The sequence below is a fragment of the Solanum stenotomum genome, chromosome 1 (assembly GCF_019186545.1).
Source record: "Solanum stenotomum isolate F172 chromosome 1, ASM1918654v1, whole genome shotgun sequence".
NCBI lineage: Eukaryota > Viridiplantae > Streptophyta > Magnoliopsida > Solanales > Solanaceae > Solanum > Solanum stenotomum.
The window spans coordinates 5,310,849-5,325,336 of NC_064282.1; the positions used below are offsets into that span (position 1 = coordinate 5,310,849).

Genomic DNA, 14,488 nt, shown 5'->3' on the forward strand with positions numbered 1-14,488 from the left:
TAAAAATAAAAAATTGGCTTGGCTGTAATATGTGGCAATTATCTGGTTTCTCATGTGTTTATTGGTCTAGTACAGCCCATCTTGAGTGATTCTCTAATTTGTTTTTTTCTTCTTTTTCTTTCTTGAATCATCACATGGGTACAGGAACATAATACGATTGATGTTCAAAGGGATAAAGAGATCTAGAAATTTTGATTTTTCATTCGACAACTGATATTCAATTTATATTTCCGTTAGAGAATTCTACAGGAAGGATGATATATCGTTTTTTAACAAAAATAACTTTATATCTTGTTGGCTTGAACTTGAGATCTTTGAATAAGGATGAAATAACATTTCTCACTTCATTACAACCTTTATCGGTAAAGCCAGAAATTTTAGTAAGAGAATTGAAAAAAATGCAAAACTCATCATACACTTAACTAGAGATAACTAAAATATCCATGAATAATCTTATATTAAAGGATGAATCACAGGAAAAGAAAGAAAAGTTGAAGCTTTTCAAACAAAAAAATAAAATATAAGTAGTGGATTAGTGTGCACTAGCAATTTTAATAGCAAATAAAAGAGAAAACGTGTAGTCCCCAAAAACACAAAATATCTTCTACTCCCTTTGGCTTAATGTACCAACCTAGCTTCCACTTGCTCTGTCATGTCATCATATGTGTTGTTTCAATACCAAATGTATATGATTTTTACATCATATTTTGTATCTCTATTATTCAAAATAATAAGCAAAAATGGTCACAACTCACAATTTGTTATTTTTGGTCCCCCCCTTTCTAATAACAAGAGATAGGAAAAAAAAGGACAACTAGCCGTTCATCCTTTATTTTATTTTTTCGATAATAGAACTTCTGGTTATTCATTTATCCGGAAAAATTGCTTTAGATCCTTACGATATATAACTCAATGCTAATAACTTTTTAGTAATTTAGAATATGTGGTTTTTTGTCAATTTATGTGATTAATGTATTATATTTAAACCAACATGACTAAAACAGCTGGAAATACTATTAGAAAACAGGTGCATGTAACTATAGGCAGACTGAGTTAGGGCCCAAAGTTAGAGAGCCACAAGGTCCATCACAAAGAACTGAGAAAAGACAAGGCTTATGATGCAACGTAACATGATCCAACACAATATCAACTTCCTCGATTTCTATTTCAATTTATTTTAATATCTTTAATTTCAATCAAGTCCGCTCATTTGACACCCTTGACTTATTCAGAAAGCCCTAAATGGATAGTTAACCCATTAATCATAAACAGTGAGATAAGATCTCACCTTTAATGTTGACTTCACATATAATTCATCTACACTATATGATTTTGCTTCACATGTAAACAGTGGGTCCATTTTTATTTTTTATTTTTGGTTAGACCTCTTTACAGCGTGGCAAAAGGATCATATCTTAAATTATTAAATTTGACACTTATCTCCAACACCAATATTGTGAGTTGTGATGGGGTAAAGAAATACCATCTAAGACCTCTCTATAATAACTATCATGCATAATCATATTTTCATGTAGTAACTATTGTTTTATATGGAATCGATCTTTCATATTATGTTATATTATACTATCTTTATAATATCATTTTGCTATAGCAAGTAAAGTTATACAGATAAACAACATCGTTCAACCAGGTTTTACGCACAGAGTCGTAGAGACACCTAAAGTTTGCTCGATTTTTCATCTGGACGCTTGAACTAAGCCATGAAGCTATTGATATTACTTGAGATCATGTTGATGTTGAAATGCTAATACTTTCATCTTATGTGGGAACCATGATTTACTTGAACTCTACATTAATTTATACCTTATTAATCAAAACATCTCACAATATTCAAGCCACTAAGTCAAAACATAGCATATCTGTTCCAATACACTACACCAGTTTTGTAACAGAAGCAACACAATCTATATAGAAAATAGATTAAACAGAAAAATGGAAGACACTCTTTGTTCTAAAGAGGCTAGAAAGTAGAAACGATTATACAAGTTGGAGCCCTTCACTCTTGCCTATATTATGCCTGTAACATTAATATGGTCTACAGCTTATGAATTTTGCACATTTGTGAAACTGAATAATAGTAAACGGAAGTGTGAAAACTCATCACGAAACTAAACACACTACTTGTTTAATTGTACAGTTATCATTCTGCTGCAGCATCTTCCATGCTTCCTTCAGTTTGTATTTCAGGAAGAGTTTCCACATCTGTGCGGACATGTTTCTCTTCCAAGTGGGTGGACGAATCAGAAGTATCAATCAGATCATCTTGAACTTCTCCCAAATTCTCAACAATTGACGCATCCACGTCTTCATCAGTAGTTCCGGTTTCTTCACTGCTAGTATCTGCCTTCTCAACCTCAGTTGCATTGTTATCATTCAAAGGCAACCCCTCATTATCTACTGCTTCAGCAGTTGCATTCCCTTGGACGACTTTTTCTGCCAGGGAAGGCTCTGTATCACCAGACACATTGGAGGAATCGACCGGTATTGAGTCTAACTCGTCGTTTTTAGAGGAAAATGTTAAATTAGAATCAATTTGATTGTCATCCACCGTATCTGCAGAGTTGCTGCTTTGCTGTGAAGTACTAGTTGACATGTTGGAAGACGTTGTATCCCCTACTGTGGCCTGGGTTCCATTCTGTAGAAGGTCATGAGTCTGTGTGCTCAGTTCTTTCGAGTAGGTTCTTGATTCAGAATTATCAGTCAATCCTTCTGTTCTTGTGGAATTTGAAACTGAATTATCTGCAGCAGTGGATAAGATTGGGTCATCATGCTTCTCTTCAATGTTTGTTGTGTTTGGAGGACTGTCTTCCTCATCTGCTTTACCATTTTCCTCCTTCAAAGCCGCTGTTGTATTTTGGCTGGCATTGATCTGCATAATGTTATTAACACCATCTTCACTCTTGGCTTCAGCAGCATGTTCTACTTCTTGCTCTACCTTACCACTCTCATTTTCAGTTGTAGTTACAACTGTATCATGAGTCACTGCACTTGAAGCATCATCTGCTTTATAATGTTCTTCACGTGCCTCATGTGAACTGCTTGAGTCCTCGTCGTGATCATGGTCCTCCAATGAATTTTCTTCCTCCACCTGACTATCATTCACTTCAGTTTCCTTCTCGTTATCTTCTCCTCGTTCCTTGTCTTCATCAACAGCATCCACTTCTTGATTACGCTCTACATCAGACTTCTCATGATCATCGATCTCATCTTCTCTGTGTTCATCATTCTTCTCTTGATCATGATCATCGACCTCATCTTCTCCATCTTCTCTGTGTTCATCATTCTTCTCTTGATCATGATCATCGACTTCATCTTCTCCATCTTCTCTGCGTTCATCATTCTTCTCTTGATCATGATCATCAACCTCATCTTCTCCATCTTCTCTGTGTTCACCATTCTTCTCTTTAGTATTGTTCTCTTCTAGATCTTCTTCCTCAGGCTTATTCCCTTCTTCTTCTTCTTCCACTGTTTCATCTTCAGGTTCCTCCCTATGCTTCTCATCAACTGTATCTAATCCCTCAATCCGTGGTAGATCTTTCCTTCCAAGTTTCATAAGTTCATTGCTACTTCCACTCTTAATTGAAGACTTGGCATCATCTTCATCAAATTCTCTCTTTTTATCATGTGAGTGCTTGACCTGGTAAATCAGCCAAAAGCAAACAGCAAGCAACAGACAGATTTGTAAAACATTCTTAACCTTGACACCTTTGGATCTATGGTTCCTACTAGGTGACTGCTTGTACATGGTGAGTTTTACTACCTGTTCTGCAAAGATTTATTGAATCTGTCAACAACCAGACTCATATCAGTCCAAGCACTACTCAACAACTTCGAAGCAATTTAATCATCAATCAAATTCAATAAATATCTAGTCTAATAGTCTTACCTGTCAAATATATTCAGAGCATAATATGGCACATCAATCTTATAAAATGTGTTTGGCAGGTTTAAACTAGTGCATGAGTTGGAGAAACTAGTACTGTTGGAATCTACCAGTGAATTAAGTTTTAGATTTGCGAATTGAGCAGCCAAGGGTGTGGCCTAGTGGCCAATGACGTGGCTGCAAACCTTGGAACTAGGGTTCAAATCCCAATAAAGACAAAAAAACAAATTATTTCTTCTCATATGCCTAAGCCTTGGTGACTTCATGTTACCACGAACCTGTGCTAGTGAGAGATAGCATATATCCCATGAAATAGTTGAGGAGCCAACTTGATATCATATAGCCCGTAAAATAATTGAGGTGCATGAAAGCTAGTTTGAACACCGTTATTAATAAAATAAATGTCTTAGATTTGCTTAGAAATTAAACTGTTGCTGTCATAAGCACCGGACGATTTTCACATTTGAGACTCTGAAAAGCATCATCTGGAATTTATGGTACTGCATAATTGCATATATCTCTTGACTTCAGAGATATTTCAAACAATTAGGAGAATATTTAACAGGAGGGGTTATTTGGACGTAATGAATAGATTTTTTCCTTAGGATGGGTCAATTGTTTAAATTCGATAAAAGGAAAAACTACAGGCCCTAGCAAGACCTATTTGTAGCTGACAACTAATCAGTTGACCCCGATTCCTCACGAACTTGACTTTGGCAAAAGTTTACAAAAACGGCAACAATATGAATCTCTCTATATTTTGGACATGATATGGTCAAAGTTTGAGGCCATAAAGTTCCCATAGTTGGACAGGTCGCCTAACTGAAAAGCCCCTACTCCCATATCAAAAGAGTCCTTACCTTACTTGTTCATTCTACTAGACCTCCTTATCATATGTGCAAAGAGCCCATTCGGTTTAGTAAGATACAATGTTCATACCCCAGTTGTTCAAAGTAGAAATATCAGGAATATCATGATCTAATAGGGATTGCTTGGAAAATTATAAGTAACCTAGAGCTATTGAGATGTTTAATAATCCAAGGAGAAGAATAGGACTCCTCACAATATCATAACACGATTACCATTATAATCTTCCCCACCACAACCAAGCCATAACCTTGTTAAGGAATTAAATATCATTTAGTTTACAAGTAGTATATAGAAAATAGGCACCAGATTGCAATTTTTAAGAAGTCAAAATACCTTTGCATTACCATTGCCATGTGCCTCACATATGGCATCATATAGGCTGACAGCCATTGATCTAAATTTTTCTGAAGTCAACTGTCAGCTAGGTATTATAATACATGGTGAGTTATAAGCAAGCTAAAATTTTCTAAGCAAGAAGACTAGCAGTACTTAGGGATGTAATCTCAATATCCTACCTCACTCTCTTTAACAAGCAGGGAAGTGAAAAATATCAGCGGAAGAGAGAAGGGTGGGGTTGCAATTTTGAGTTAGAAATTTCTCCACGCGAGGCCTTATTATTATTACTGAGATGGTTTGTCTTGGCAGTGCTAATAGTTCAGTCAATCAATTTGGAAGGACATATTACTCGGTGCACGTCAACTTGCACACAAACTGACTCAGTAACCACTGTATATATATATATTTTTTTTTATTATTATTTTTTTATTTTTTTGTGCATCATCTGCATTGCGAAATCCACCAGTACTAAATCTCAAAATCCAACTGAGCCACTAGTCCCGGTTTAATAAGAAAAGACAGTTAAATCAGATAAATAGTAAATGATGTAGTTACTCATAGTTTTAACAATGCCAGTAACAGAATTGTGAAGTTCTCCTAAATAAAAATAAAGAAGGAAAAGAAAAACTGAGAGCAAACACTGAACCCCTTGATCGAATTCTGTTCATAAACGAGAAGTGCTTCAATTTCATGGAAAAAGGGCGCAATCTTTTTTTCCCAATTGCTTCTATCTAAATGTAATTAGCACAAAAAGTTCATAAGAGACACAAAGTGCCGAGAGATTACTTTCACAGTGTAAGTCCTATTTACACAATCAGGTCACTTATTAGGTAATCACGGCTAAATCCTTCATAAGCATAAATTAGTAACTAACCTGTAATCGCAAATTAAAATTCCCTAATACTGTAAAAAAAAAAAACTCGACACTATCCGTGCATAACCGACTCGACCCAAATGCAAATATGGTACAACTACTCCATAGTCATAGATTATAGAAGTGCATTTCTTCTATACCCTAAAATAAATACTCCAACTAATGGAAACTGATGAATCAACAAAGAATATGGAATGTTGATTAATACAAGGGAGCCCTAACAACAAAAGACCAAACTCCATAAATGCAATGACAAGAGTAAGACAACTAATTCTAACTTACTTAAAGAGTTACCAAATCCCCAATTAATTTTAGAGTACACCAAGACAAATTGAACCCAAGAAAACTCACACCCAAATTAACTTATTCATTAAATTACACAAACCCATTCACAGAAACAGTCAATTTACCAGAAAAAAGATCAATCGACTATTATTCATACAAAAAAAAAAAACAAACAGGAGTGAGCTAACATTAATTGTACAAACTCAAACACTTCAACAAAAAAACACACAGTAAGGAAGAAATAAACTTCATTTTGAAGGGGAAGAAAAGAATACCTGAAAGTAGAGAAGCTTATAGTTCCAAGAAATGGAAAAAAGGGAAAGTAATAGCTTAGTCAAAGAGTTTTCTTAGATATATTGATTGATGAAATTGAATTGAAGGAGTCCTTCCCCACCTATAATTCTTCTTCTACTTCTCTTTCTTATTCGGATCTACAAACAAAGCCTCTACACTCTCTCTACTCTCTACTCTCTGCTCTGTATTTGGACGGGCTCGGATACTTTTACTATAAATGGACCGGGTCATATGCCTGCTTCTCTTCTCATATACGACATGATTTTTCCGTGTTTGGTCCAGTTTGCGCGCAACATCTTATTTGGATGATTGTCATTATACTATTGTATTAACTTGAATGTTTGTTTTGAGTGATACTTAATGTTAACAATAAAAAGTCTCATTTTATGTAACGATCGATTTGATGTGATTGAATTGTTATCATAATATTTTCTTCTCATTTTGTTCCTATTTATTATTTAATAATTCAATTTTATCATTCACACTATTTTTCCATAGTAATTCCACCTTGTACCCTACTGTTCTTATGAGTTTATCATTCAAATTATCAATGTGTGACATTATGTAACGACAAAGAATGACACAATCATTCCAAATGTTGTATATATTAAAAGAATACAGTACGATACAACACAATATAATAAGATACATTATAAAATAATAACACCTTATTTGGATGGATGTTACTCGTTGTATTGTATTGTATTGTTAGTTTAAATACAATCTTTGTTTTGATTGTTACTTAAATTTCATTGTAACGTATCATTTAAATCTATCGTTAGGTAACGATGAAAAGATCCATTTTATGTAACAGATCGATTTGGTGTGATCGCGTCGTTATCTTAATATTTTCTTATCATTTTATCTTTATTTATTATTTAATAATTGTATTACTCTACCTTTTTAAAGGATCTCTACCCCGTACTTTTCTGGTAGGTTTATCATTTAAATCATGGATGTGTGACATTGTGTAACGACGGAGAATGAGACAACTTATCCAAACATTGTATTCATTAAAACAATACAATATGATACAATACAACACAATACAATACGATACATTATGAAACAACATGTAACAATCCAAACAAAGCGTAAAGTTTGGATTTTAAATACAAGAAATAACTTGGCATTTTATGTACCAAATTTGAATCTTGATCTCTTCTGATGTACTCGTTTCCATAAATGTTATGTACCCATGGCCACGGGGCTAATGTTACCAATAAGAGTTGTTTTGAAATTAGGACTTTTAATATGAATTATCAATTTATTTGTATATTTTTTAAAAAAAACATAATAAAATTTAAACTTTGAATTGGTTTTGATAATTCATGCCCTTGACTTTTGAATGTTTTTTTGTTGTCGAGATAATATTAAGTATTCATTTTTTATAAGAAAAAATAATAATTCTTTGGATAGTCGATTCATGTGGACAGACCAAATATAGAAGAGTGTTACATTGATGGTCACATGCAAAGCCAGCATGTATTATGGGTCTTGATATTAGGCTTGTGAATTTGGACCCACCCTAATTTTGATGTGAATAATTGTATTTTTTTTTTGGCACTTAATATATATATATATGTTGATTTTTAGATAAGAGGACGTATCATAATATATAAACTCTTTTAACGTAGGATTATCGGAAAGATTAAAAGAGGCTCTCTACCTGTTTATTTATTTATCATTCTTTTCAGACCTTGTTTATAGAATTATATTAAATATATTATTATTAGTAATAGTACTATTATTATTGTTGTTATACATAAAATTTTTGAGATATCAATGTTTTTTTGAGCGAGTATAAATAAAAAAATTAACTTGAAATGGTCTTGGTTAAACTTGCAAGTTAGAGCTAAAAATCTTATTTCTATATTGTTCTAGAAGGACTAAAAAGATATCAAAAGTTTGACAAATTGATAAACCGCAACACTTGGCTCAACTACCCTCCTTTTTACTAGTCCAAATGTTTACAAACAATCTCTTTTTTGTAATTGGTTGACAAATAAAAATAAATTTTGGTTATAGTCTATATGGGATACTTTTCTTTTCTCATATAAAAATAGGAGTGGTGAAGTTTGGGAATTTCGAATTTTTTTTGCCTATATGGTCTTGTGAAAGGTCAAATTTCAAATATTTTTTCTAAAATTTTGTTTGATTTATCAAGGTTAATTTTCAGCATTTTTACATGAAGTTTAGACAAATATATAATAAAATCATAAAATTTCAGATATTTTTGTCTATAACTGTTAACTTGTTTTTCGAACTTTAAACAATCCAACACACAATTATTTAACATCAAAATCTACTTTTAAATGAACTCAAATTTAAATTACTAGTTTCAAATATTAAAAATAAAAATAAAATTCTCAACCATTAATTATCAAAAGAACAACAAAGCTAACAAACACTTCTTTTTTCTTTTTTTTTTTTGCAGGAAATGGTGATTTGTCAAAATTTTCAAGTTTTTCAATGATATCCACCTGGGTGTTTTCAGTACGAATGGCAGTATATTTCAGAAAAGGGAAAAATAAGTGTGCATTTTACTCATGTTAAGAGTATTTGACATGTAAACAAAAAAATTCATCATTGGAGCATTTATATATAATCTAGATAGATACTATGAAAGGTGGAGGCCATGGAGGTAAGGGTGTGGGCTGGAGATGAAAATGATATGTGTTATAGGGTGGAGAGTATATAATCAATATGGAATACTACTTGTGATTTTTTTTTATTTTTTTTTTACTAAAAAAATATTTTTTTCATTTTTTAAAAAACTTATTTTCGCAAAGACTCAGAGCCTACTTACCATGGATAGAATATGAACCATATATTAACATAGGAACTTGACAACAAGGATGAATATTTACCCACGTAATTCTATGATATTTACTCAAAATTTAGTAGAGTGTTTGATGATTTTCTGTCAACAAAATGAGATATAATATATTAAAGCACTTCTATCTGGACAAAGTTATACAATATATACATAAAAGTCCTATATAAAGATACTAATGCAAATAAATATAAATAAACCAATTTATTATTAAATAAATGTGGACCAATGAATCAATCAACAAGTACCTTTAAGCGTTATATATTGTTTATACACTATATACCAAATATGTATACACATGTATATATGAATTTGATTAGTGAATCATTCAAAAATATTAAGTTAATACAAAAAGTAATAAAAGTTGATACAAACATTGGTTCCATCAGTCGTATTAACTTAACTACTTCTCTGATCCATATGATGTGAATAATATATAATAATCTTTTGATCGATTACAAAAATCTTTGTTAAATAAAAGATAAATTGCATTATGAAGATTAAGTATATGAAAAATTAATCATCTCTAACTTTGTTTATTGAGCTAAGAAAAAAAAAAGCATATGAAACTATATTAATTAGTTTAAATTATTTAAGTTAAATGTTATAGTAATTCATCTCCTTAGTATGTAAAACCGTTATACTCTATTTAAATGTCAAACACTAAAAATGCAATAACACATCATAATGCAACAAAATATAGTTCTTTATGCTTTGTGAAGAGTTCACCTAATATCTTACATAGGTTAATGATAGTATTAAAAAGTCATGATCAAATATTATTCTTTACGATGATAAAATTAAAAAGGCTAATATTACTGTTACTTATTTAACAAAAATAATAATTATGTATTCAGAAATTGCCAGCTTTGTCATGTGCATCAACATGCCACTGATTATTTTTTAAAACTTCAAAATTCTATCATGAATTGCAACTATTTAAGGAAGGGAAAAAAGAAGCAGCAAAAACTCCATCATCAACTATTAATAGGAAGACGGTCTGATATACCCCTCAACATTGTCATTTAGAGCTAATATGCCTTAGTTATGAAAGTGGCTCATATATATCCTTATCGTTATACAAATGACTCACACATACCCTTAACATTACAAAAAGAGCTCACATATACCCTGCATCTAATGGAAGTGAAAAAATTAGTTTTAAATTTATTTTTTTGACTTTAAGTTTTAGAAAAATTCATGTAGGGGTATATAGATGATCCTTCTGACAAAGTTCAAAGTATATTTTAATTTTTTTCATACAAAAATTATTTTTTGATTTATTTGATTATCATTATTCGAGTTTCTTATTCTTTTTTTTATTTCATTCTTTAGTGTAAAGAAAAAAATTAAAACTAAATTTTTATGGCTATATTATATTTTATTTTTTTATTTGTAAAAATAAATTTAAAACTAGGGCATCTGTAATAAATTCTACAAGAAAGTTAGTGAAACATAAATAAATTTGACCATCAAAATAATAAATTTATATTAGTCTTTGAAACAAAAAAGTAAAAAAAAAAAAAATGTGAGGAGGATCAAATATACCCATATGGATTATATTTTTTCAAAAAAATAATAATTAAAAGATTAAATTAAAATTAATTTTTTCACTTCCATTAAATGAAAAGGGTATATGTGAGTCATTTGTATAACAATATGAATATATATGAGCCATTTTTATAAGGAGATGTATATCAACTTTAAATGAGAAAGTTGAGGAGTATATCCGTCAAAATGCTATCATGAATTTGTATCTTTTTCTTAAAGAAGGGGAAAAAGAAGAAGCAAAAACTCCATTCTTCTTTCTCCTTAAACACATATTAGACTACATAGATATTATGTGTTACTGCCTAAATCCTAATATACTTTGTCGTCATTCGTTCATGAGGAGTTGATAACAAGAAGAGTTACATCCCTTCGCATAAATTATGACAAGAAGATACTCTTTTTCGTATAAAAAAAATTGTCTCAAAATAAACGTTATCTTAAGAATTCAAAAAAATAATTAACATGTTTTTTTCCAACTATATATACTCCTATACATCACCTTCTTAACAATTTTCAAGCTACATTATTAAATAAAAATAGTTTAGTAAACTATTCATTATATTTATTAGTTTCTTAATGAACATGCTTTTTTTTATATATATACCTAATTACCTCTATATATTATCTCCATATTCAGCTTCCTCATCTTCCATTCAGCTTGATATAATTTCCAAGATACTAAATGATTAATTTTTCTAGACTTTATTTCTATGCCACTTTTTTATTTATATATTTTATATTACATTAGGTTCTAAAGTTTGGGATTACACTATAAATATAAAAGCTTCTTATCATTTTGCACCAAAATACATAACATTCGAGATCAATATCAATAAGAATGGCTAAGATTTTAAACTTTGTTATTTGCTTTTTCTTCATTCATTTAGGTTCGCCTTTTTTCTCTTCCCAGTACGTATTCATTAGGCATTTTTTTGGTGATATAAGATAACAATTTTAATTCCTCATTTATTGATATAATATAATGTTTTGTTGGTTTAATTTGGGTGCAGTTTTTTCTATCAGTCAGGTAGATGCTCTAACTAAGTGATGCCAGGTGACATTGGATCCAAATAAATGTGTGGCTGCTGATTGTAGTAGTGAATGTGCAAAGAAATACAATGGAAATGGATCCTGCATTGGTGGTGACACTGGCCCATGTATCTGTTTCTGGGTTCAACCCCAATTAGTTACAACTCCCTTGTAATTGAACACCCTTAGTTGGGCTACATTTCTTGATCACGTTGATGGTGTTCAAGATTTTTTTTTTTATATATATATATATATATATATAAATCTTTAATCTAGATATGCAGAAGAATTTTTAGATGAAAGATATTTACTTGACTATACTCTATATATTGTAGCTTTGCCACAATGTCTAATATCCGTTTGGGCCTAACAAATGGGTAAAATATTTCATACAAAAAATGAAAATGATCATGTTTTCTAGACGTGAACGCAAGGCAACGGTTGTTGAGATTAAAGAAGAAATTAAAAAGGGCATCCCTAGAAATATTTGTTTTTCTTCTGCTCTATGATTAACATTACTTCATAACTTGATCTATTTATTTTTAAAACAGAGTTGCCACTACAACATTTTTATTGACGATTCAAAAATCCTTATATAATACCAAATAAATGACAAGGCTTCCGATGATTTCCCGAAGAAAGTGACTGGCATTTTAAAGAAAGAATCTACAAATGTTATTGCGAAAAAAGAGTTGGGGTTAGTTTGAAAAATACTCATTTAGCGGGCTAATTAATTTAGGCCCATTTCTGCCTCCTTGGGCAGAGTACTTGGACTTCGGCCCAAGATATTCTCTTCTTGCTTCAACTGGACAAGGAGGCGAACACCGGGCATGTTAGGCTCAACTAGGGGTGGAAAAATTATGTAAAAATTACCTAAATCTGATACACTACTTAATGAGGGGATGTATACGAGAGGGGATAAGATGTATATGAGAGAGGATAGTAATGTATCCGAGAGGAGATATTTGTAATTTTTTAAAGGGAAAATGGTCAAAAATACCCCTCTACTTGTTGATCTTATCCTTATCATTAAAATGAAGTTATTTATACCCTTAGCGTCTACAAACTTATCGCCCGAATTCCTCAATTGGATGAAAAACCCGATCCGGCCTACTAAACCAAATAAATTCTTACCAAATTAAATGCCCAAATCCATATACAAAATAAATAACGGATCGGTGAATCGATCCGGACGTAAAACAAGCCCAATATATTTCCTTAATATTTTTTTTTAAAATCTGATTCCCATCCATTCTCGGTGAAGTCTGTCTCTCCCGTGATTGCCATTGATGTAAATGGAGTAGAAAAGAATCATGCCTCGCCTGTGTGCTGCTGGTGGGTATCTTTCATCTCTATGTAGTTATCTTAAACTACCTACTTTCATCTATTTGCTTTTCTAGGGTTTTTCTGTATATAGAATTACATTTGTATTTATTTTGATTGTTTGCAATTTTATTTTTATTTTCAATCTTTGATTGTGTGCTTTCGGTGGGGGATGGAGGCAGAAATTCAAACATGGGATTGTTTGTGGAATAGCTGAAGCTTTTTTGATACTGAATAGATTATACAATACATAGTGTTTTTGTTTATAACAAACTTCTTCTTTCTCACTTGTTTATTTACAGGATGCATCCATCTGCCTTGCATACAAAAGAAATGCCCAGCTGATGATGATGATGAGGATTTCCCCGTGAAAGATGAACTTCATAAACTCACATCGGAGGACCTAAGTCGGTTTACAACCCAATTTTCTCCGGAAAATCTTGTTGGAGTCACCCACTTAGGAAAACTCTATCGTGGGAAGATGGTCATTGGTGATATTACCAAGGATGTCGCTGTCAAGATTATAGGTCTTGATGAAAGGGTGTTTAAATATACAGGCAACGACAAACTGGAAAGATTTGAGGTTTGTGTGTACGTGCAAGCTCATTCTCTTGCTTCCTTACCTTATCTGACTCTTTTCTTTGTTTATGCTTACCACAAAATTCCCTAGTATGAATTGAAATTTTTGCAAGCTCCAAGGATTAAGGGCAATCCCAACTTAGTGAAAGTGATTGGATATTGTGAAGAGGAAGAGACCTTGGGGATTGTTTATGATCTAAATCCACACGATACTTTGGAGAACTTAATTACTCGAGGTGTGCTTCTGGTCTTCCATCTATCTTTACTCATCTTTTATGCAGATCTATTTTCTGCTGTTAAGTACGTGTCACGACCCGAGCCTACACCCTGGACGTGGCCGGCACTCGAAGACCATTGCTGGTCCCCAAGCGAACCCTCATCCTGGCTGACTACAAGCGGAAAACTGATTCAAGCATACAAAGCTTAAAAACTGAAATAAAAGTTCATAAAACTTAAATACAAACTTTAAGTCCAAAGAAAACTCTGTATAATAAAATATATACAACTCGCCATAAAAAGGCAACTTTAGTCTTTAAAACATTTAATAAAATAAATGATACAGACTTCTCAACTATACTGACTATCTATGAAGCCTCTAACTAATAAA

At 31.9% G+C, this 14,488-nt stretch overlaps 2 protein-coding genes across 7 annotated transcripts in view; one reads left to right on the forward strand and one right to left on the reverse strand.

Annotated features, from left to right (window-relative positions):
* Window positions 1–1,907: 1,907 nt before the first annotated feature.
* On the reverse strand, window positions 1,908–6,765 carry LOC125874506 (uncharacterized). 3 transcript variants are annotated; one of them, XM_049555424.1, is made up of 3 exons: window positions 6,545–6,765; window positions 3,386–3,805; window positions 1,908–3,271 (listed from the first exon to the last, which is right to left on the reverse strand). In XM_049555424.1, exons 2-3 carry the CDS (start codon window positions 3,764–3,766, stop codon window positions 2,162–2,164), a joined length of 1,491 nt encoding a protein of 496 aa, XP_049411381.1. In that variant the 5' UTR covers window positions 3,767–3,805; window positions 6,545–6,765; the 3' UTR covers window positions 1,908–2,161. The 3 variants fall into 3 exon arrangements, with proteins under 3 accessions (XP_049411381.1, XP_049411374.1, XP_049411366.1); XM_049555417.1 differs by having other exon boundaries at window positions 1,908–3,786; XM_049555409.1 differs by having other exon boundaries at window positions 1,908–3,805.
* Window positions 6,766–13,182: 6,417 nt separating this feature from the next.
* LOC125853609 (probable serine/threonine-protein kinase PBL15) overlaps window positions 13,183–14,488 on the forward strand; it is a 12,283-nt gene continuing 10,977 nt past the window's right edge. For all 4 annotated transcript variants that reach the window (XM_049533338.1, XM_049533339.1, XM_049533337.1 and 1 more), the window contains exons 1-3: window positions 13,183–13,314; window positions 13,605–13,885; window positions 13,973–14,117. In XM_049533338.1, the coding sequence (XP_049389295.1) occupies window positions 13,293–13,314; window positions 13,605–13,885; window positions 13,973–14,117 (448 nt within the window). In that variant the 5' untranslated portion in view covers window positions 13,183–13,292. The remainder of the gene's footprint in view (window positions 13,315–13,604; window positions 13,886–13,972; window positions 14,118–14,488) is intronic.